This window comes from Pleuronectes platessa, chromosome 15 (genome assembly GCF_947347685.1).
Source record: "Pleuronectes platessa chromosome 15, fPlePla1.1, whole genome shotgun sequence".
Lineage (NCBI taxonomy): Eukaryota > Metazoa > Chordata > Actinopteri > Pleuronectiformes > Pleuronectidae > Pleuronectes > Pleuronectes platessa.
This window is the reverse complement of record NC_070640.1, coordinates 4465166-4489686: the sequence shown is the minus strand read 5'-3', so window position 1 is coordinate 4489686 and position 24521 is coordinate 4465166. Positions and strand designations below refer to the sequence as shown.

The following is a 24521-nucleotide window of genomic DNA, read 5'->3' as shown; positions in this document are numbered from 1 at the left end:
TATCGTGACCTCAGGTTAACCTGCTCCTCCACTCTGCTTGCTCTCAGAGTGAGAGTCAAGAGTTCCTCTTTAATGGTGGTGACCACATAGACGTCCTTCTACGTTATACAAGGTCGTCCTCACAGGTTTGAGATGCACATCACGTGTGTGGCGCAATCAATACTCTTATGATGTGTAGGATTCAGATTAAAGCCCCCTCATTGTCATTGGTCAGGAGGTTAGAATGTAAGAGTGGTGTTAAGTTACACTCGGTCATATTTAGCAGCAGTACAATCAAATAGCCTGGATTGTATCATTACATTGCCTCTTGTTTAGGGAGAAAACGTCGCGCTAAAAGGAAATTTGAGCGGTGACTCTGGCTAATAGAACAGTGCATAATGTGTGAACGTGTGTTAACACTGGTTGCACAACGGCTTTCAGGTCAGCGGACACATGAGACGCACACAGAGATAACTAATGTGGTGCACACAGAGTTCACAATCAGCACTGTGGTGTTATATGCTGCAAAATGTGCAACTCGCTGCAGGTCACACGGGGATCTGTGAACCCACAAGACCTTCAGAGCAGCATCGCCTCAGCGTGGATCACGTGCGTGCAGGAGGAGCCGGGTGCACCAGCCAGTAATTCATGTTCATCATTATTATTTTATCGTGAAAGAGAATATTTCCCATTCAAAGTCCTGTGTCTGGAACATTGTCTGTGATTAGAAGCTAAAATGATGGTTTTCGGGCCAAAAGCCTTCTTGGGCCCCTGAATGAAGTCCTCATGGTGATGCTTCAGTCTGTCAGAAACCTTTGAGCATGACTCCCTGGGGAAGTGATGCTGCCCTTATCAAATGGAGCGATGGAGCAAGGCCCCCTCACAATCGGATGAAACACTGACAGAATAGTGATAGAGATCTCCCAATGGATAGCAGACACTCTTCCAAGCCCTAATTTAACTTATAAAAGGTCACACACAGGATGGAACAGTAAAATGATCAATCATTTAAAAGCCGACTGTGCCTCTACTGGGACGATTCATAATGAATGAAGGGGGAGAGCTCATAACAGGTGAAGGGGAGATGGAAAGAATGAAAGTTGGACGAGCTCTTTGGGAAACGAGGTTGTTGTTTTGTGACGCTAATAAAAGTCAAAATTGGTTTTCTTTCTGATCGGCTGGTGAAATTACAATCTGAAAAGCACCACTTAGAAGAACAGAGGACAAAAACAAAATGAAAGCGGACGCCCAGAGAACATCAGGCTATCAAATTCATGAGTTGTATTATCTTTATTACATAGAAGCAAGTTTAACAACGCAAGTGTCTTTCCTCTGATGAACAGAATAAGGGCAGACGGAGATTTTCAAGGATCTTTTGTCTGTTGAGTATTGATCAACAGGTGAAGCTAAAAGAAATAGATACAGATTAATTTGTTGTTATTGAGTATAATAAATCCCTTATGAGAACACAAGGACTTTTGAGTTAATGCAACACTATGCTGCTTCTTTTTTTTACCTTAAAATTGCGGCTGCAAAATGGGTTTGATGGTTCACAGGCTTAGAAGAGATAAGATGGTGTCACATTCATTTCCACTTCCCAGAAACGACTGATAGTCTCTGTTTCAATCGTCAGAATCAGACCGAGCAAGGTCAAGAGTAAAGCTGAACTCTAGATCAGTTAAAAAGACAAGTTACTAAACATTTTAAATATCAATATCCACTGTTTCTTCTCTAATTGAAAACTACTATTAATCGCCTGGATACAGGACAAGCCAACAGATGTAATCACCAGGTCTGCCTGCAGAGGGCGCTGTGGCTAAGGTTTAATTCCAGAATGCAGTTTTTTACATTTATACAAAAATACTTTAATCTCAGGTGATTTAAGATTATTAAACCTGTGCAGGACTGGAATGAATCAATTAACGAAAGAGAAGTTCCTATAGAAAGAACATTGATGTGCTCCCTCTGCATCTTTCTTAAACAGGATTTCCATGTAATCAGCAAAATAACCTGAAATCAAACAAGTCTCTTCCTTTGTATCTTGTTTCCTAGCACCGACTCAAAGAAAACATAATCATAAACACTTCTCCTTTTCTGCAGATACCTTCCTCGCAGCTGAGGTTTTTCACCGCAAAGCTGCAGCACAGAAACTCTGTGTCTGAGTGGCTTCCTGTGGAGACGGGTCACCCTGTGCTCTGTTTCAGTCTCTGCTCCACGCTTCAACCTCAGTCTACTGTTCTGCCTTTTTGCTTGATCCCTCGATGGATTGAGCCTGATTGATCGTAATGAGTTTGGGGATCTTAAACGTGGCTGGAGCTGCACTGGGAGCGGCCTTCTCACTCCTCGCCTGTGCCTCGATTATACAAGGTAATCATGGACCACATGTGCTGTCGCTCATTTAATACAGCAGCAAAGACGGGCTGCTCACCACGGGTTTGAAAATGCGTGATGGCTTCTGGTGTGATAAGCTGCCTCGGAATAATTCTGTGATTTTATCTGCCTGCATCCCAGCGGATCGCAGTCTGTATCATCAACTTCAAAGTAACTGATTTTTGTCTCCTCACTCTGCTTTGTTCCAACACTATGAACTGATCTGCTTAACAGGGTTCCGGCACGATGGTCTGAGGCCACGTTATGACACAAGAGAAGCTGTGGTGGGCCAGAACATCACCCTACAGTGTTTCTTGGAAAGCCTGCCTGAACTCAAGATTGTCAACATTGAATGGACGAAGAAAAACAAGGAAAGCACCAAGCTGGCTCTGTTTAGCCCAGCCCATGGAATTCGTTTATTTTGGCCTAATCTCACTTTACATTATGATAATTCAAGCAAGTCTATGGGGTCCTATCTCCACCTTCCTGAGGTGAATGAATGGGACAGCGGCACCTATATTTGTGATATTACAACTTTTCCATATGGCACCGTCAGGAGGGAGACGGAGCTAAAGATTAAAGGTAAGTAGTAGAAGAAGAAGGCAAGTACATGCAAAGTCGCACCTGAACACCTCAAACAAACTCTGCAGTCCTCGTAGGATTCAACATTTGGATAAGACATGCACAGCAACCTTCCGTCTTATTGTCAGGTGCATATTTTCCATGTTACTCCAGATTGCATCAGAGCGTTGCTGCTCTGCTGTTCTCCGCTGTTATTTACTTCTGAGCAAATGTGGAGATGGGTGACAAATCAAAGGAACCTGAGCAAAGTGTCGGGCCATCACGCGCCACCAGAACATCCTCAATCCTCCGATGATCCCCCGTGTGTCTGATTCCCACTGGAGGGATGCAGCACCACTCTTCCAGGAGATGTTTCCACATTTGGTGTTTTGACGGCCGTTGTGCCGAGCGCTCTCTGACGCCTCAGTTAAAAAATCTCTTGTAGAAGTTCAATTTGACCCATGTCCTATATATCTGTCCAAAAGATTCCGATAGAGCTTTTCACTTTTCAATTATCTAGTATCGGCCAATGGCGGGCACTGCTCCGATACCTTTACATTGAATACATAACTTATATAACACTTCTATGCTACTAGTCCTGTTTAGACAAACAGATTCTGCATGTGAATATGCAGAATGCCCAACCACACGTTTCTGGCAGTATGAAAAGCCATTTTTTTTCCCGATGCTGATATTTCTTTTGTATAATCTCTAGTTTGTCAGCATTTCACATTTTATAATTGCAAAAACTCATTTCCGTTTTATTTTTCTCCTGACTCACATAAACTAATGCACGACAATGCACTCTTCCCTTATTTATAACTATAATTGAACTGAAGGAATGTTATGATCATAAATAGAAGCAGAGGAGAATGGAGGTGTTTGTATTTGTGTATCGCGTGTGAAGAGCATAATCGTCAGAGTCTTTTTTAGCAGATACAGCCCATTGTGTTACAGCAGGTGTTTTCCATACGCTTGATTCTTTGATTCATTTTAATCCTGCATTCTCTCCGTCAGATGTTGTTGAAATAACGTGTGACACCAACAGCAGCTTGGAAGTGGGTAATGGACAGAATGTGACCATTCGCTGCCGAGCTTCCCCCGATGCCCAGTACAGATGGACCAAGGTAACAGACGCCATCAAATGAAGTTAATCAGGCCATTTACCCCATTCCAGTAGATTTCACTTCAATTATTTAGTTTATTTATTCAATTACACATCCAGTGAGCATCAAGATGATTTGATTGCCTCTGACATCAAAAACCTACAATTCCCCCAAAATCCTCACTGGGATTTATAAGCTCCCTGATCTTGTTTTTCCCACAGAACGAGGAGCTGGTGTCACAGAATGAATCTCTGGAGCTCTCGTGCGTGACTGATGCTCACGCAGGAGTTTACACGCTGACTGTCTCCACAGGAAATGAAACTGTGCATAAAGAGTTTACCATCACGGTACAAACAGCGACCACACACTCAGAGACAGGTGAGCTTCTCCATTTCTCTCATTGTGTCACACTCGATTCTCAGCATTTTCCTCAGGGCTGGATTAGCCATCTTGCAGAGGGCCCGAGAGACTGACTTACTTAATAAACTGCACCGGACCAGAGAGCTCACACTTGACTTTAGTTATTATACTGGCGCTTACTCAATTCTACTTTTTTAATTAACTGAGAGGAAAGAGAGAGAGATTTTCCATCTTCCAGCCATTTTATGAGAAAGCAGCAGAAATTGGGAATAAATTGGGAACTAAAAAACAAAACAAAAACTCAATTATTTTCTGCAAATCAATTGCCCCATGGTGTTAGTGGGACTACTGAATAATGCCAAGATAAAACAGTGTCAGTAATTTTAAATTACAAATTACCAAACTGCATATTGTTTGCACCCACATGGTGACACAGGTCGGTGTGGAGCAATGTGTGAGAGGGCTGTAGGAAAAATTAATCCCCCGGTTGTCTGCTTGCTCATCCTGTGTCTCATGAGAACTTCAATATGAAACTAGAGGAAAAAAAGAAACACAAGCCACACACACAGATGTCAGAAGTCACGTCCTGTTCTGTCTGTCTACTTTCAAACCACAAGACAGATTCTCTTATCAGCCTCAGAGTCGTGGCGTGGGGTGAGAGCACAATCTGTTGGACAGTTTGGAGAAGTACAGCCTTGAGGTTTGAGAGATACTGAGAAAAGCTGCTAGAAACACAAACAGCATTTTTACAATTTTTGAAATATGCTAGTAAATCGGCTCAATTTGCAGATTTACAGAATAATGAAGTTCTGGTGTAAGCATGGGGATAAATATAGTAGAAAAAAAAGATACACAACAGATTACTTATGGACATTACTCATGAGTGTATACACAATTGCACAACTGGATTTGCAATTCATGCAAATGCAAATTTGTATCTCAGGGAATCCATGACTTTATAATCCAGGATCTTGAATCCTGGATTATAAAGTAACTCCTCTATATCCAGCTTTACAAAGCTCCAAACGTTTCAGAGAAATACATATTCAAAGAAGGGTTAAAAGGTCGACAGCTTCAGATGAAGAAATGGTTCCAGCTCATTGCTCCCGGAGAATCCTCCCTTTTTAGTCAGAGTGAATAATCACACTATAAAAGACTGCACATCACGGACGACGTGTATTGTGTGAAATCACACGGTGGTGGTTACTGGAGTCCAGAGCTCTGACAGATGTTTGGTTCCAATCCTGCAAAAACTGCATCTATAAGACTGACTCATAACCTGCATGTCCAAAGAGGCCATTATCTTTTAAATTAAATAAATAACACTGCTAGCAAGTCACTGTTTGTTAAGCAATGTGCAGCTTTCCATGTGTTTCATGTCCACTTGCCTTCTACCTCCTTCAGATCCCACAGCCGTGTCCCTGCAGTCCTACGTAACCGAGAGTTTTTCAGTTCCTTCAGACACCAGCTCCACCACATCACCAACCACTGGGCTTTTAACCACTGACTCCAATGTGACTTGGACCACGGCTAATGGGAGCCATGGTACTCCGGATTCGACCACAGCCGGGGAGGACGTCACCTCTTTTACAAGTCCCACACATTCCAGTGTCACAACATCCCCTGTCACACAAACTGACCCCAGTCCGTCTGCTACATCAAGTCCTGGTGCTGCAGTGTTCACGTCCACACAGGAAGTGGTCAGCGGTGGGGGGGGCAAGTACGAGGATGTTTTTTTTGTCTCAACCAGGCCACAGGGTGAGACCAGCACCTCTGGAAAAAGTACAGAACAGTTCGAACGCCCCGGTGCAACCCCGACACTGAACACTGGAAACAACGGAACAGGAAATAAAGGTAATAACTTCCTAATGCTGTGTTTCACAAATGATGGAGAAACACTTTCCCCTTTCCCTCCAAAAATACAACATTTCCAGGATAAAAACTGTGAGTGCCAGCCCCAAAAAACTTCAATCGAAGGAAGAAAAACTTTCTACGTTATCGCCAATGGGTTACACTATGTATTACTCTAGTCTTTAGCCTGTATCTACCTTTCTTGCCTTTAACTGGCTTTTAACTGATGCTCTCAGATTGATCGTAGAATTCGCTCTGGGACAAATTAGCTTTAATCTGTGGTTATCAAGGTGAAGCCAGCAGCAGCTTCAGTGCCACGAGAGAACGGGAAAACGTTTGAAAAGCAGCAAATACAAACCACAACCATTACGAGACTCCTTAAGAGCTACAGATGTGTATTATCCACAGTGACCTTTGCCCTCTGCAGTTTTATGAATTCCAGTTCTCTCACATGCCTCGGGCTCGATGCCTTCTGGAGATAGAGAACTAATTTAAAGAGAGTCAGTTCCTGTGAGTTAGTGGGTGTGTGACGAGCTGAGGGGGGAAACACTTTTCTGCCTCGAGGCAAAAGTCTGTTATCTGTGTATGTTGGACACATCAGAGCAAACTGATCGATATCTGAGAAACACGTCTCCGAGATCCTGCTGCAGAACAAATCGACAGTTGTTCCTCTCTCTCTCTCTCTCTCTCTCTCTCTCTCTCTCTCTCTCTCGACCGCCTCTCAGACGCAGGGCGGACTCATCTGGTCGCGTTGATAATAATTCCAGTGCTGGTTCTGATCGCCGTGGCTGGATATCTGTACAGGAGACGAACCATAAAACAAAGGTAAATGTCTGGCTTGCATGTGTTCAGCAGTGGTGGGGGGGGGGGAGGGCCTGAAAGACCTTGGAAAATGGTTGGCTCTGATTTCTGATAGCTGCCCCCGTATGTGACACTGCTTCCTGGGTAGAGCTGCCTTTCTAAGAAATGCCACTTATCAATCTGTGCTCTCTCTCTCTCTCTCTCTCTCTCTCTCTCTCTCTCTCTCTCTCTCTCTCTCTCTCTCTCTCTCTCTCCCTCTCTCTCTCTCTCTCTCTCTGCTGTAGGATGTCTCTGCCGCCTCCGTTCAAACCCCCCCCACCTCCAGTGAAGTACTCGGCTGCAACGCACCATGAGATGTACAGACAGGCCGTCCCCACTTCAAGGTGCAACTCGGTAGCGGAAACTGGATCAAATGTCTATTAACATATAATCACGAAGCAGTTGATAAATTGGATTTAGGGTTGTTTGTCTTAAGGGTGCAATAACAAGATGTATTATCAGGAGTCAGAATCAAAAGTCGTAAAATTTTGGGTTGAGTCCCGTCAAAGTGGGTGGATCCACGTTGTTGTTTTTCTACTTTTTGTTACATAATGACATGGATGATAATTCAAAAGAGCGGCATATTTAAAAGGACTGTGATTTGAGAATGTGCAGCTTCATGGGATTCAACAGGACTGATGGGCGTCGGAGGAGGTTTCAGATGTGATGAGTTTCAACTGCAGGTAAATGTGGAGAATGTATCCTGGGTGGGGGGGGGGGGGGGGGGGGGGGGGGGTTGGCTCTATGCTTTTGTGTATAAATGATATTTGAATGCTGGGTTCTTGAAAAAAAAAAAGTGCTTTAATCCTTTTTTGGTGTTGAATGTATTAAAACGAATGTATGTACAGTAGATTCTAAGATGTGAAAATAAAAGTTGGTTTCATTTGATTCTGGATTCGATTTTTCACGCCTCAGCTGCTTGTGTGTCTCTCTTCTGACATTCCTGTAGTTATCATACTGTGCTTATCTATGTTATACACCATAACACATGTATTATATCTGCACATGTACACATTCACACTGAAACATATAACTGTACACAAGTTAAACGGCTGATTTAGTCTCCCTGACTTAATGAAGATCTGCTGATTTTGCAGTTTAAAGCTGTAACTTTCAACGGATGAAGAATTATTTCCTAATTGGAGTTCAGTGTGTGTCACAAATTGACCTAAGCCTTTATAGGAGTGTTGACCACAGGTATCACAGGTTGGTATGCAAGTTCACCCAGTGGGGCTCAAACCCCAAACCACTAGGGATACCAAATGTAACACCCACTAGACACCCTCACATGACAGTTCCAGACACCATTACTGGAAACTGACCGTGCAGCTTTTGATATTTTTTGGAGAAATTGGTGCTTTTTGTTTAATTCCAGTGTGAAGACAATTTTACGTTATTTACCATATTTAATCACTTCGTTTCGGCTTTTTCTTCACAGTGGAAAACACGTTTACACACAACAGTGCAATTGAGCTGCACAAAGAAACTTTTAACAACTGCAACTTTTCTTCTGCTGACTTTCCAACCACAGTAGCAAAATAAACCACAATGCACCGGGTGTATGCATCTTGATGTACATAGCTGTGAAGTTTGTGCACAAAGAAAAATTGACCTTTTTTCAGGTGCAAGTCTATATTCTTTTTAATGCAGACATTTTGAAATGTGCAAATCTTCACGTTCATATTAAAAGTTCCTTACAGATGTTGATATGTGAAATGGTAGAAATAGTTTTTCCTGCCTCCTAAACAGACAGGGTGCTTGAGAATGAGGTTACACAGCTTCCTGTTTATAACTGAAGAGCAGCCAGTTTTCAAAGCACTGAGAGGTAACGAGGGGAAGGTAAAAATAGACTACAGTGCAGCACACCTCACTGACTTAACACCGCCCGGCCCTGGAGCCTGAGAGCAGTCGTGTCAGACAACCTGCTTTGTTCAAGACGGCTGGAATATGGAACGAGGTGAGATCGGAGCCACTTTTTAAACTTCTGAAATTGTGTTTAGGTTTTCAAACTTTAGACATTTCTGATAATGAACATATCTGTGTAAATATTGACTTTATCCCTTCGTACAAAAAGTTGATTTTGCCACAAAAACATTGTTTGTTTTACAAAAATATTTTTTTCTCAGCTACATATCACAATTGTGGCAGAAGATACTATAAAAGTTTAATAACTTTTTTGAATTGAATGGTCTGTTCTTTATCTATTGTTGTTTTAGTATATGCATGTAACCTTATTTAATTTGTGTCACCATACGTACGTTCAACAATTTTGGTTTCCAAAGCACTTTTTTATTTTAAACAATTAAAATTTACCGATACTAACTTATAAATAAGGATTTACTTATAACAAAGCCGAGGTTCCAATTTGAAGAAAGAATTTCCTGTGAAATGTGTCAACATCGTTAAGATCTTAAAATCGGAATCAGAATAAGAATCAGAATTCTTTTATTTGCCATGTATATTTGCACATACAGGAAATTGCCCTGGTGTGTTTGGTGCACTGTACATAAAACAACAATATATAAAACAACAATATAAACAACAATATATACAGTAAGACCAATTAACAACAATCTTCTTTTAATTCTCCAATAAAGAAATAATGACTCCCTGAATGATGCTGATATCTAGATGTTAAATTAATTTGGAAACAGTTATGGGTAGAAATAATTGTATTATACAATAATAATTTTGTAATGGCCATAAAAATGTTAATGGTGAAACTGTTTTTCTTCATATTTTCCATCTCTTATTTGAAGAATTGCTAAGTGAAGTTAAAACAATTGAGTGAATGTTCATCAAACGTCGTGACACAAAATGTTTCATCCTTTCTGTTTACGGAGGGAAACTCCAGATATTGACTGATAAAAAGTTTCCTTTTGAGATTCACTGAGGTTTTTGTTGCGTGTAAAGATGTTGGAAGATGTTAATGGTCTGTTTGTGTTTTTCTTTTAGATTGTCGCCTTGAACTCATAGGTCTGTTGCTTTTATTCCTGGCCTTGTTGATCTCGATGAGTCTCAATCTCATTTTCTTCCTCAGACAAAGAGCTTCTTTGTGCAGAGGTATGATTTTATGTCAAATATATTTTCTTATGTGGCATATTTTTTGCATTTAAAAAAATAGGGACTGTTTATTTCACAAGGACAACAGGACTTTCTGTTAATGGCTTTACATTTTTTTACACAGAAAAAGATGACTGCTGCTTCTCACCTATTTATGAAGGAGAAAGGTATGACTTTTATGGAAACAATATTTTATCAGGCTTAAACACGTCAGCCGCATATTCCTCAGTCCAGCGCATTTTAATTTGTAATGAGTAAAATGTTTTGTCTCATCTACAAACACCATCTACCTGTAGAAATAATCTGTGAAATTGTTTCTCCGGAACCTGTTGAAGGCCGTCACAGGTCGAAGGTCGTTTCTTTCCTGACCTGCAGGAAGATCCCCACATGCAACAGGAAAATCCAATCTATGGAAACATCAGCACAATGAGAACAGGTGAGCACAGGCCTGACTTCAATACCATGCAGGAAAATAAATTAAACACTTATAAATAAACATTAAGCTGTATTGTTGGGTTGTTTTTCATTCCTGTGCCGATTGTAAAAGTTCCTTTGTTTAACTTCTGTAGAGGTTTTCCCCGAGATGATGACCATCCCACCCACAAGAAGTCGTACGGAGGTAATTACATCGCTCTATTAAAATTGCCATGGGTGTAGTTTTAAATCATTTCAATTAATACTGTACGTAATGTCACCACACACTGTGTTGGTATATATTTTTTATTTTACATTTGACAGCTTGTGTAGAGACTATACTCTTATGGCAGAATGGAAATGCCTCTGTGCTTTGCTCTGCGTTACTTTGTGCCAACTCAACCTGATGTGAATGTGTTGTTCTCAGGATATATTACATTATTTACCTGATTGTTAAAGCTTTGCATTTCCAACACAAAAGAGGACATGTGGTCATAATATGCACTTTAAGGCCAACAAATTTTGCGAGTTGTTTACAATGCAAATGTTACCGTTTTAGAATATTCGTTGTGGTTTTTTTTTTTATGCCAAAAATAACTGCTGCACATGTGGACCAATTTACTTTCTAAACGGAAAGCAGCAAACACCATTAGCACATTGTGGTCAAAAAAAGCTCAGCAATGCACAAGGTGTTCTAATAATAGACAAGACATCAAGATTAAACTGGTGCACAGACAAATGTAGTATTTTAAACCAACCCTCTTTGTCTCTGTGTCTGAAAACCAGCCTTGTCAGACTGACCTGAATTACGCCTCGTTGGATTTGAAGATCGCAAAGAAACGCAAGAGGAAGTATCAACAGCAGCTGGACCAGACTCGGAGCAGCCGTCAGGATCAGCTGCCGGTTCACCTCACACCCCCCATGAATAGTTTCTTGGAGGTGGACAGAGACGTGGAGGCTCACCTTCCTCCCAGAGACACCAGCATCATGGTCTCACACTCCAGCATCTACCTGAACAGCCAGCAGATAGCCCTGGAGACGGAGGAGATGGCCAAAGAAAGGAGTATGAACTGGGAGAGGGAGGAACTGGGGTGGGGAGGAAATACACTCGAGGAGGACGGGGGAACGACGGACTGGAGAGGAGAGGAAGAGAGTGAAGAAAGAACAGATAGAGAGCTGGGTGTTGGGAATGGGTCTGTGGGTACACATGCTGCTCAGAGAGATTCAGAGGATTTCACCAGCAGCATCTGGCAAGATGGTGACCGACAATGTATCATATAGCAGCCGTTATATTAAAGGAACACTATGCAACTTCTTTACTTTCAAATAGCTAAATCAGATTGCTGGTTCACTGACATTGGAGTGAAGGAGAAAAGTTTCCTCCTTCATTCCCACTTCTCACCCTGAACATCTCTTCTTCCTCATTCCAACTTTCCTTTGAGAAGCAAGTGACTCACAGTGACGGCAGAATCAGAATCAGGTCCAGCAGGTTGAAGAGTCAAGCTGAACTGTCGATCAGGCTACAGCTACTTCTTATAACAAATGTTCAGCTACATCTGCTACACCCAATGTGGCTTGGTCCATGGCAATCTTCTCTGGAATTTGGTGGATCACTGATGTAGCCCACTAGCCCAGGATGCTTGTGTGAATGTTATTTGTGTTACTTATTGTTTTTAAACTGTTTATGAATTATTTTTCTAAGCAAACTGGAAAAAGTCCAATAAAATGTACCAAATACATCCGTTTCAACTAGAAGGAAACTTTGTCATGATCAGTTTTCAGCGAGTTTCACACAAGTTGAGCAATTTCCTTTCTGATGGAAATCAAGCTGCCTCTCGAAATCTCAGCATTGAGCAACCGAGGAACCTTTCTGCACAGAGGAGGAAATCAAACCAGAAGAGAAAGACTGTGTTTGACATTTAGAGGTCAAGGGGCCACGTTTTCAGTTTGTTTCGCAAAAGACAAGAGAAGTCGTCAGATCGTCACGGAAGACGAGGGAGAGGTCTTTCTGTTTTGATGTCTTAGTCAAACGTCTCAGAAGGAGGTGTGAAAACCTTGTTTTAATTAGCTGGGATTTAAACATGTGACAGTGTTTCTCAATCAGGTTAAAACTTGAATAATATTAAGATGGAGATTAAGGGGAGAAAAGGAAATAGATGATCATTTTATTTCCCGTGTGGGCAGCTTGTTATGTCGCACCACAGAGGATGGAAACTGTGATTATGATCATTATCTCTAAACTCTATTGACCTGATGCACCGTCTGACTAAATGATCCCCGCCTTTGTATCCTCCTCAGTCTGGAAGGATCATTTACTGAGCTCTGACGTGAACTGAGCCGTCGGAGGCCTGCAGCCTTCTAACTGTGTGTTGACAGCTTTTCAATACCTGACTCTGGTCTACTTCCCCTTTATGGATTCATTTCTTGACCTCAGGAGTTTTAGATCCGACAGTTGCACACATAAAGATGCTGAGCACAGAAAAATACAGAGAAACGGATAACAAGGCACTATTAGCCGATCTCGATTCTCCAATGTGCGATATATACACATGTTGTTTGCTATTTGACATTTTACAGTATAAACCAATCAGCTGGACTGTACAGGATGTTTCCTTGATTTGTATCCAGCTCCAAACAGAACAGTAGCTTATAAGGTGTCTTCTAAAGGCGGATGGACAAAAGATAATATCATTTCTGTTGAGTTTCTGTCCCTCATTACAAAATAGGAACACCTATATTGGGGACTTTACACAGAAATGTAGTAACTCACAGTTGGAAGTTGGTCCTGGAGAAACACAGTTTGTCCCAGAGTTGAAAGAGAAGACAGAAATCCACTGGACAACCCTGGACACGTCCCTCAGGGAGCACAGCTGTCCTCTCCGGTTAGTAACCAAGTCCTGTCATTAGCTGGAGTTAGCATTAGCACGCTAGCACAAAATAATCCCTGTGTCACTGAGTCAAAGTCTCTACCTCCATCTTTCACATGAGTACCACCATGTTTCTCTCCTTCTCTTCCCTTTTCTTCTCTTACGCACTTTTACCGTTAGCTCCGTGATTGCAATTAGCCCCGCCCACTCCTGTGTGCGTCCTGACCTAAAGGCCAATTACCACAGGTGAGTCATGATGATTGACAGGCACGCAAAGCAATTTAACCTTTAAGTATTTTTCCACCATTACGTCGGAATGTAACACATGGAAGAACACAATATACATAATATACATACACTTCTCTCTATATATATACACACACATAAACATATACACACCCACAAACATCCGCAAACATCTATACATATATCCATACACAAACATACATATATACACACATATACAGACATCCACATACATGTGTACATATATCTATACACAAACACATGTACATATACACACCCACAGACATACGTATATATACACAAATATACAGACTAAAATCAGGGAATTCAATACGACACAGTACGTTTCAAGCGTGACATGTTTCCTCAGGCAAAGCAGACAAAGAGAAACACAAATTAAAGAAGTGACAGCGACACCTCGAGCTTTCAGAACTCATATCATTTTACTTCTGTGTACCCGCTATCTTGTTCGGGCCCAATGCAGATCTAAATGTCATTAGTCACGCTTGAGTTCAGAGTCTGTAGGCCAGAGGTCCTGACATTATTGGAGATGACACTTTCCCCTTTCTACACATAACACCAGCTCTATAAATATAGGCCACATGCCAACTAGAGAGCAGTGAGAGCCCTGTGTGCTGGAGAGAAGGCGCCCCTCCCTGCAGATACCAACCAAACTGTGTGTGATTCAAATGTTTTAAGCTAGTGTGGACAGAGTCATAGTTTATGGTTAAACTGTCAAACAGGCTGGATTTGTAAAAGAGGTTATTTTGCTTTCAAGACTAAACTCAGGGGAGGAGACCTATATGTATATCATCTTAAAAGTTGTCAACTTGTAATGTTAGAGATTGGACGGCTGTAAGACTAGATAGTAAATATATAAATAATGTAAAAAACTTTTTCTCTTATTTGAATCATGTTTGGGGCCTGTATCAAGATGAGACTGAAAGAAAAACCTCAGATCATTTCATTTCATCAAACTATTTTTTATTTTATATCACAACATTTGCAACTTTATAATAGGACATGCATATCACATTTAGATAAATAAAAGAAGATAGTAATTACCATCTATTTAATTTGTCTGTAAAGGTTTATCTTTTAGTACCTCACTATAGGTAAAGGAAAGTAAATATATTTAGATTAATTATTCAGACAACAACAATAAATCCGGAGCTCTTGCAGATAAAAACTAATTTCAAGAAAATACAAGACATTATTGAAAACAAATAATATAATAATATATATAATATATTAAGATATGCTATAATATAGTAAGATATGCTCTTTCAAATCATAGGGTCACTATGTCTGGCTGTTCCTCTATATAACATACATGAGGTCAATCATGTGAATTAACTTTATATACTCTTACTTAAATACTTTTAAGTGAAACTCAGAAGTTTGACGAAGTGGAGTCACTATTTTGAAGGCTCGCACCGGAAGTCCCTCTTGCTCGTTGGTGTGTGTGTGTGTTTGTGAGACAGTTTGCAGCAGCTGGTTCATGGCGGAGCTCGAACTTGTGTCCGGAGGTTTCGTGGTGTCGGAGCAGACATGTTGTTCAGTCCCGAGGGAGTCAGCGAGTGTCTGAGGGAATGGGAGGACTTGGAGAAAGACTACCAGCAGCTCCAGGTGAGTTTCACCGACTGTCTGTCAGTGGTTCTGCCCGGAGAACGGCTGCTCGGGACGGGTTAGCAAACTGTCAGGAGAGGGATCCGCCCTCCACAAATACAGATCATATATTTATATCCTATATTCTTATTATTGTTATAGGTCAGATTTGACTTTACTCATAATTCTTCCTGCCTCATCACTTTGACTTTAAAGGCAAACTACTACTGCAACTTTTACACACGTGTCTCTTGTTTATCTGCTTATGCTTTGCTTCTGTTGTATTTAGTACTTTGCTGTGTATTCTAGTACTTTGTTGTATGTATAATGTGTAGTACATTTTTATCTTTGTTACATTCTATCTTCAGCTATTTGAATGCTTTGTATATGTTTTATTGCTACTTCGCTCTACAAGCTGCTGTCACATGATCATCTCCCAATGTGTGATCAGTAAAGTATATCTATCTATCTATCTATCTATCTATCTATCTATCTGTTTATCTATCCATCTATCTATCTATCTATCTATCTGTTTATCTATCTATCTATCTGTATATCTATCTATCTACCTATATATCAATCTGTATATCAATCTGTATATCTATCTGTATATCTATCTATCTATCTATCTATCATCTATCTATCTATCATCTATCTATCCTTCTATCTATGTATCCTTCTATCTATGTATCTATCTATCTGTATATCTGTATATCTGTATGTCTATCTATCTATCTATCTGTATATCTAACTGTCTGTCTGTCTGTCTGTCTGTCTGTCTGACTGACTGACTGACTGACTGACTGACTGCCTGCCTGTCTGTCTGTCTGTCTGTCTGACTGACTGACTGACTGACTGACTGACTGACTGACTGACTGACTGACACATTTCAGTTTTATTATTGTAATGCTGCACTGAGAACAGTTTATTGCTGCTGGATTTCAAATGAAAGAGACTTTGAATCATGTTTTGTTTATACATGTGCCAAGTCCGTTACTGTATAAAAGTTCTATATATAAAAAAATACACACACAGTGTACAAATAAGTCGAGCCTGACCGATATGGATTTTTCTGGAATGCGGATACCACAATATTTGAGTATAATAAATTTAGAAACTGAAATATCGTTGAATATATATCCACCTATACATACAAAAAAATTCAAACTTGGTGAAATTGCCTTATTCAGAATCCGAAACATAAGGTTTCAGCTCCATAACTGACACATGTCAATCTGTGACCATGTGATGATTTGACATGTGGGGACCCTCTTCACTCTCTATATAAAACTCTTTATCTTCTTACATTTCTCTTCTCTCACCTGCAGGACACCCATCGTCTTTACAAACAGAAGCTGGAGGAAGTGACCAAGCTGCAGGTCAGCTGTCACGGGGCCATCTCACGTCAGAAGAAGAAGCTGAAAGAACTCACAGCATCGCTAGAGGAGTGAGTATTGATCAGGGAGCTCGATGTGAGGGTGTCACTGAGCTCATTCACAAAAACAGCAGCCGGCCTGTTAGTGATGCATGAATCCAAGTATTAAATCCACTTATCAAATACCTCAATTATAACGATAATTACTTTTTATTGAGTAAGAAGTTAGAAATACAACAGATTCTGGTGGGTGGGAAATCAGTGAGGGACTGGGCTCTATGTTGTAAAATCAGAAATGGGGAGTTTAATAACAAACTAATAACAACAAGTCAACGCTGTGTCGTTAACATGCCGCCATGATTTTTCTCTTTTCTATGATAAGATGCAAAAACGAAAGTCCGACTCCCGACCCGAGTCCCGACGATGTTGATCCCATCACTGAAATCGAAGACTCCATCAAAGACAGAACAAAGGCTTTCTGTGAGATGGAAGCGTTCCTGCCGAGGAAGAACGGGTGCGTCTCCGTCCTTTAATTCATTGTGTGTGTGGAACAGTTAGAAAATAGTTTAACTGGAGCTTTTCCAATTTTTAAAACCACAAAGTTATTATGATATTTAGATGTTATCAATGTGACTGACAGATGTTTCTCTCTGTGCAGGCTCTACCTCTCTCTAGTTTTAGGAAACGTCAACGTGACGCTCCTCAACAAACAGTCAAAGTAGGTCACACTCAGTTTCTTAATTCAAAGTACAGTTACGTCCCCACGTCGCATTAATTAATGTTTCTCTCTGTGCTTCGCCGAAATAGATTCGCCTACAAAGACGAATATGAGAAGTTTAAACTGGTCCTGGCCGTCATCCTCTTCCTGTTCTCCTTCACGTGTCGCTTTCTGTTCAGCAACAGGTGAGATGTCGCAAAACTGGAAGACATTGTGGCTGCAGCTGCTCCAGTTTGTTCCACTTATTGTGTGAATGTGTAAATAGTGATCGACTTTATTACGTGTGTGTTTTCATTTCAGAGCCCTCGATGCCATGTTCAACTTCCTGCTGGTGTGGTACTACTGCACGCTCACCATCCGGGAGAGCATCCTCATCAACAACGGCTCCAGGTCGACAAATCAAATCATAACTTTTATTTCAACAATAACTGATAAACTGCTATTATGAAGGTTTCCTATGGACGACATCATGTAGACTAGATTCCTCTTTGTGTATTTTTATGGTTTTGTATCTACACACCCTTGGTTGATGTGTGAGTGTCGTGTCTGTCCGTGTGCGACACACAGTTGTCTCTCCTTCATTGTCAGTCGTCCATGTTGTTTCAGGATTAAAGGTTGGTGGGTTTCCCATCACTATGTGTCGGCCTTCCTGTCTGGAGTCATGCTGACGTGGTGAGTCGTGTTTTTACACTTTCAGAACTTTACACAATATTATAACAATATATGAGAAAATGTGTTTTTGTACCTTTTATAGATTTAGATAATTCATCTGATGGCCTGGGAAAACACAATAAAAGCATCAAACCTTGACATTAAACTTCTTTCCTTCTTGTTTGCTCTCTAACCAGATGTTGTGTTTGTTCACAGGCCTAAAGGTGCCCTCTACCAGATGTTTAGAAACCAGTTCCTAGGATACTCTCTTTACCAAAGTAAGAGTTTCAAGCATTGACCCAGTTCACACCACAGACTTGCATGATGAAATACCCTCTATGGACTAATCAGCCTAGTCACTGTTTTGTAATCTCTTACAATAAGGCAAAGTTTCACTTGTGACTTTTTATCCCTATACATAACGACAACATATTTTTCTTCTGTGCCGAACACTTTAAAAAACTAAATATAATTGTCTTCTCTTCATTTTTTCACAATTGTACTTATTTTAACACATTCCCTGTGTGAATGTACAACCAACATAAAAATCTGTTATTCATTTATGTGTATTGTGAGAAGCTTGATCGTAAACAGTCGTTGTGTGAAGTCCTGAAAGCAGTTGTGTGTTTTTTTCCCCCTGTCCTGTTTGTACATTAGGTTTTGTCCAGTTTCTCCAGTGCTATTACCAGAGCGGCTCCTTGTACCGACTCCGAGCTCTGGGGGAGAGACACAACATGGACCTCACAGTCGGTGAGTGCACTCCAAGCTGGTGTCACTTTGTTGTTTGCATACATTTTGTAGTTGCGTGACTCTGAAGTAGCGAGAAGGGGAACAAAGGATCTGCACATGACAGTTAACGTGATGCTGTGGAGAACAAGAGGTCGCGAGTGTTGAGGTGGTCAGGCTCATGATGTCTGCAGGCCTACATTGTTTCAACATGGTCGCCTCAGAGAAATGTTAAAGACACACATAATCACAATAATAAACTTTTATTTGTTCAGCAATGTTATTGACCGAGAAACAAAGAGATTAACTGAAAGAAAAAAGTGAATTTAAAAAGAGAAAGAGGGGAGTAAGATTGGTAATTGCTATTACGTAGTTTGGCCACCAGTGGGCACTCACAGGTAAGAGTTAAGCCACAGCAGAAATAGGATCGTGTGGGTCAAAGTTTTTAAAGAGATGATATTTATATGAATTATGTGTTTTTATTGGATTTAGAAATTCTTAAATATCAATATTTATATATTGATGATACTTTGATTACTGTAGAAATTAGACAAGGCAAGTTTATTTATAAAGCACATTTCAACCTCAAGGCAATTTAAAGTACATAATGATCTTATAGGCATCATGACAGAAAAATCTTCATAAGACAATACACAAAAATACAATTTAGATAGAAATGAAAACGAGTTGTTAGTAGTAATTAAAAAATCTGTTTTAATTTTGAAAGAAGCAACAGGAGATGTGCAGTTCCCAGATAGAAGAGCCAGGTTCACTTCCTGTCCTCTTGTCTTGTCTCAGCTGCTCCTCTTCTGTGCACTGCAGTAAATCAGGAGAATTATTGTGTGATGGTAGTGACAGGTTGGGTTTCTCTCAGCTCAGTGACTCTCTCTCTCTCTCTCTCTCTCTCTCCTCTCCTGGTGTTCAGAGGGCTTCCAGTCGTGGATGTGGAGAGGTCTGACCTTCCTCCTCCCCTTCCTGTTCTTTTGTCACGTGAGTAGTTTGTCATCGTCTCCACTGAAGATTGTAAAAGTAATGAAATTCAGATTTGTCTTTTTAAGTAACATGCTGGTTCCTCCTCCTCCAGTTCTGGCAGCTTTACAACAGTATAACACTGTTCAAGATGTTCCAGCTCCCAGAGTGCAAAGAGTGGCAGGTTTGTTCTCGTGCATTTTAGACGTTATTTTCAAAATTTACTCATTTAATGTGTCGTAATATGTTCAACTAATCCAGCTTTACAGTAGAAATATACTTAATGTAAACCTCCACCCCCCAACTGATCAGATTCCTCGAATTTGACGAGAAGATGTGAAATGTTACCAAACATCTTAAACTGGCCGAAAAGTACTTTTCACATATCTGAAATAATGAGCTGTTAGTTCATGTGTTTGTTTCTTCTCCTGCGGTGTAGGTGGTTATGTGCGGCTGCGCCTACATGGTGCTCTTCATGGGAAACTTCTTCACCACGCTGGGAGTGGTTTACCAGAAATACATGAACAACCAGGACAAGTCTAAGACCTTATAGAACTGGAATGATCCAACACTGAGGCTCTGGTATTCTCTTTAGAGCTTTCTACCAATGTACTGTACATGGTCCGTTTGGATCATTTACAGCCACAGCTTCTTATATCCATGTTTTTCGTTTTCTAGTTCTTCTGATTATATATTTGAATCTTGACCATGGATATTATTATTGGCGTAATACCAAAGAAAAGAAAACAACTGTCAGGTGTTACCTGGTTAAAGTGTGAGCTTGTTTTTGTAGGTGTTGGGGTGTTTTGGTCAGAGTTGTACAACTTGGACAAATAAGTGTTACTGATAAAGTATAAGATCCCTGATAATACTGAGTTTTGTGGGCGGATGTCAATTTAAGTTTATTAGGGACTAAAACCTTTCATATAACGATATATCTGCCAGTTATAGATATTTTTTGAATTGTTGTTATCAAACAACAAATGTAATTGAAGCTTGATATTTTCAAGTTTAACCTCAAACTTTATCATTAATAACTGTATATAAAAAAAACACACACATACAACCAAATATATAGGACCTGATTTTTTTACATAATTTGTAAAAACACAGAATCACATATTTTCTTACACTGTTGACTCAAAGTTTACATACTGGCAACAAACTAATACTGATCTGGGAAAAACTCATATCAGCTCTTTTTTTAAATTTTTTTTTATTGCTCAACCAATAAATCAGATGGGCTCTAAAGCAATAACTAATATCTGCATTATATTTATTTTTGGGAAATCCCCAGTTTGTGTTTCAGCAGCTGCTTTAGTAAAACACTGCTTAGAATCTGCCCATGTTCTTGTTTTATCTCTTACAGCAGGAAGGTTCATGTTGCATCACAGATCGTCCTCCACTTCTGTTACTGTAACGTTCATGTGTTGTTGTGGTTGTTTACATCATAAACACTAGTGTGTACAATCAAAGAATAAACCTTGATCAAAACAAACAGCAAATCTATAGTTTGCATTCTTAACAGTTCTAAAAGTGTCTGCAGCGTTGAGGTTTTGGTTGCACTACATCTAAATGACCACTAGGTGAAAGCATTGCATTTCATGAGCTGTCACATCTCCATGTGTAATTTACACTCGAGGAGATTTCATCCATGAAAAAACTTCAAATCCTTTCTTTATTTTTGGATAAAAACCCACCAGACGTTTTTCTTTGTGTAAAGTCGTGTTTCACTGGGAGACTGGGACACGTTTCTCCAGATGGATCACATCTCGTGAGGGTGATTACAGTCGGCCATCTGCTGCGACTCTGAGTGATGAGGAGCTGCTGAATTAGATTCTTCACATTTCATCATCTGAAACAATTTCTCTGAGTGAAAGTCACTCATCAGTGAGTGGGTCGGACCCATTGTTGGAGACTTATCAGGCCTCGGTGGGCGATGAGGAGACTCGAGGGCCACATCTACAGTTACAGCAGTTTAAAGCCAATCTGGGCTCTTTTTGAATATAATACACAGTTGTCTGGAGCAGATGGAAAACAGAACCCCAGGTTGATACTGGACTCAGTTTGTTCTTATCTGAGTTTCCCTAAAACAACAGAAATATGAAAATAAACCCCAACAGACATTAAAAGCCAAATACCATCTGTGATTAATGTTTAATACAAAACAAACACGTTTCCTCATTTCAATTCAGTCCCACTTACACAGTCCCTCCTCCTGTAATAACCCACTAGTGCATCCACTGTGTGTAAATCCACCACTGAAAGTAGTCCCACCTCATTTCTCTATGGAGATCACACTCACACCTTTACCTGAGGAGGAACACGTGGTGGAAACAGGGAGAATAAAAGAAGAAGAGAAAGCAGACACAGAGGGTTTTTAAGATTCCATCCATCCCTTCATCTATAGAGCTTATTGTTTGAGGGTCGTAGCGGGGAGCTGGCAGTGGGGGGGGGTACACCCTGATATAAACCACCTTTAACACTCACACCTGCAGGTAACCTAGAGTCTGCAGTTAACCCCAACCTGCTTGTTATTTGACTGTGGGAGGAAGCCGGAGTGAAACCACGCTGACGCAGGCAAACATGCAAACTCTGCACAGAAAGAGCCGGGACTCGAACCTTTGACTCTTCTTTCTGCGAGGGGAAAATGCACCAGTATTTACATTTCTTTATTTTGTGAACAATGAAGTATCATGTCCATCACTGGAGCTGAGATAGAATCATAGCTTGTTTTTTCTTTCAGCAAAACAGATTTTAAGTCAAAGATGATTACACATGTACACACACACATACATACACATCTACACACTTACAGAGCAAAAACATATAATAGACAAAAAACAACAGACTACACAATAATAGTGTGTGTCAGCATATATTCATTTTCTAGATTAATCAGTGGACAATGTGTCAGTAGGTAAAACAAAAATAAAAAGGTGAATGTCTGTGAACAATTGTCACAGCACAGTTTTATAAAAGAAGAATGGCGACTGAAAAGATTTCAATAAAGCTTCACACTGTGATTTAAACATATCTGCAGCCGAGTGCCAGAACACAAAGAGGGACGGAAAGAAATTTGCACATAAGATCAGAGGGAATAATACCTGAAAAAATTTAAAATGGAAACCAGCCTCACTTCCAATTTACTACAGTGGAACCTCCCCCACCTCCGCACTCACCCACCCCTGCAAAAAGTCTTGGATGAGTTGGTGCTGCAGGGCCAGAGGGAGAGAGAGAGAGAGAGAGAGAGAGAGAGAGAGAGGCAAACGGGACGAAGAAGAGGGAAGAGGAGGGCCGGGTATTCTCCCAGCCTGCACCTCTTTCATCTTTCTCATTAAAGCCGGAGCAGTGGGGGCCGTCAAGAATGAGCCCAAGGACATGGGGATTGGGGAGCGAGCCTGAGCCTCGCATCAGGAGGTGGGGAAGGAGAGAAAGGAGCAGCCAGAGCGAGCAGACGAGGCACCATGTCAGACCTTCACCTTAAAACTTAACCCGCCTCCCCTCTGGGAGCCAGATAAAGACCTCTTATCTGTGCTCACCTTCTCTCCCAGGCCTGGGAACAACCGGAGCAGCAGCCAGTCAGGAGGAGGAAGAGGCTGAGGGAGGGAGGATTGGAGGGGGGGGGGGGGGAGAGTCTCTGGTTGAGTAGGTACCAAATACACAGAGCAGAGAGAGGATGTGAAAAAGCAGAGCAGCTCTGATGAGTTTCCATCTGGGACGGGGTGATTAGAAGAGAGGAAGTGGTTCCTGAGAGAAGAGGTGATTCTGAAGAAAGAGGCAGAGCCAGGAGCTGCGATGGCGACAAGTCGTCTGATTCATGTTGCTGATAATTCAGCTTGTAAGATTTTTACTATTTAGGAGTAAGAATTATATGTATATTATTACTTTAAATTGGTCAGTGTGATGTAAAGCTTCATATATCAGATAAAATCTAAAATAATTCAGGTTGAATTTGTCTGAAATCAGCTGATCCCAGGGTCCGATAAGAAACCTTAAGTCTTCATAAGCCGTAATTAAGGGCTTTAATAGATGATAATTAAAATCATTTTTTAAACAGGTTATTAACATTCATAACTGCATATTTATTATATAGAACCCCCTGTTATCTTTTGCAAAGCTTCTGAAAAGCAATTGATAGAGATAGATAGAGAGATAACCATACAGCTAATGCAAAAATGGTGATAGAGCTGAATCTGTCCTGTTTAAATAAATAGAGAATAGAGCCCCTACCATTGCAGAGGCCCAATAAATTCAAAATAAAGATGCACCAACTTAAACACACTCATAGATATCAAGCATCTAAATGTGTCAGATTCTTTTCACAAAGATCCATGCAGGGAAATTGGTAAAAATTTGGAAATCTTTAAGATCTGATAACTTCAGCCACATTCAGAGTTTCGGTGGATGTAAATATGTTCTGGGGAAAATGAGACAAACCACTTATCCTCTGACCTGCTATAGTTTCCCAATGAATCAGATGTGTATTTATAAGCTTCTCAGTGTCCATACATTGATCTGTTTGGGGCCACGGCCACAACATCAACATCCACCACCACAAACCAACTGATACTTTACTTACAGAGGTTAAATCTTTCTTTATAGCTGTGTGCATTCATTCACTTACTCCCTCCTGACACTGCTCGCTCTTAGTCAGGCATCAATCATGGCCCATGTCCTGCCTGGCTCTTTGTAGACGTCACAATCCAGACCAACAACAGCCTGTGAGATTGACTAATCGTCCTCCAGATGCATGCTCATGGATATGGATTATGTATGTAAACAGAGGAGGAGGGGGTGGTAGTGAAATACATGCA

General features: G+C 40.7%; 3 protein-coding genes across 3 annotated transcripts; all 3 read left to right on the top strand.

Annotated features, from left to right (window-relative positions):
* The first annotated feature begins 2071 nt into the window (after nt 1–2071).
* Nucleotides 2072–7791, top strand: si:ch1073-15f19.2 (T-cell surface protein tactile). The gene is made up of 7 exons (XM_053441740.1): nt 2072–2346; nt 2584–2931; nt 3928–4037; nt 4238–4394; nt 5781–6230; nt 6953–7052; nt 7313–7791. The coding sequence occupies exons 1-7, from the start codon at nt 2265–2267 to the stop codon at nt 7449–7451; spliced, it is 1386 nt and encodes a 461-aa protein (XP_053297715.1). The 5' UTR covers nt 2072–2264; the 3' UTR covers nt 7452–7791.
* A 1075-nt stretch (nt 7792–8866) lies between these two features.
* On the top strand, nt 8867–12281 carry LOC128457172 (uncharacterized). The gene is made up of 6 exons (XM_053441739.1): nt 8867–9024; nt 10023–10130; nt 10255–10297; nt 10466–10566; nt 10700–10749; nt 11331–12281. Exons 1-6 carry the CDS (start codon nt 9015–9017, stop codon nt 11823–11825), a joined length of 807 nt encoding a protein of 268 aa, XP_053297714.1. The 5' UTR covers nt 8867–9014; the 3' UTR covers nt 11826–12281.
* Nucleotides 12282–15115: 2834 nt separating this feature from the next.
* LOC128456748 (ion channel TACAN) lies at nt 15116–21202 on the top strand. The gene is made up of 12 exons (XM_053441082.1): nt 15116–15286; nt 16594–16712; nt 17023–17154; nt 17299–17358; nt 17448–17543; nt 17659–17748; nt 17965–18030; nt 18226–18287; nt 18667–18759; nt 19661–19725; nt 19820–19888; nt 20144–21202. Exons 1-12 carry the CDS (start codon nt 15209–15211, stop codon nt 20255–20257), a joined length of 1044 nt encoding a protein of 347 aa, XP_053297057.1. The 5' UTR covers nt 15116–15208; the 3' UTR covers nt 20258–21202.
* Nucleotides 21203–24521: the final 3319 nt, after the last annotated feature.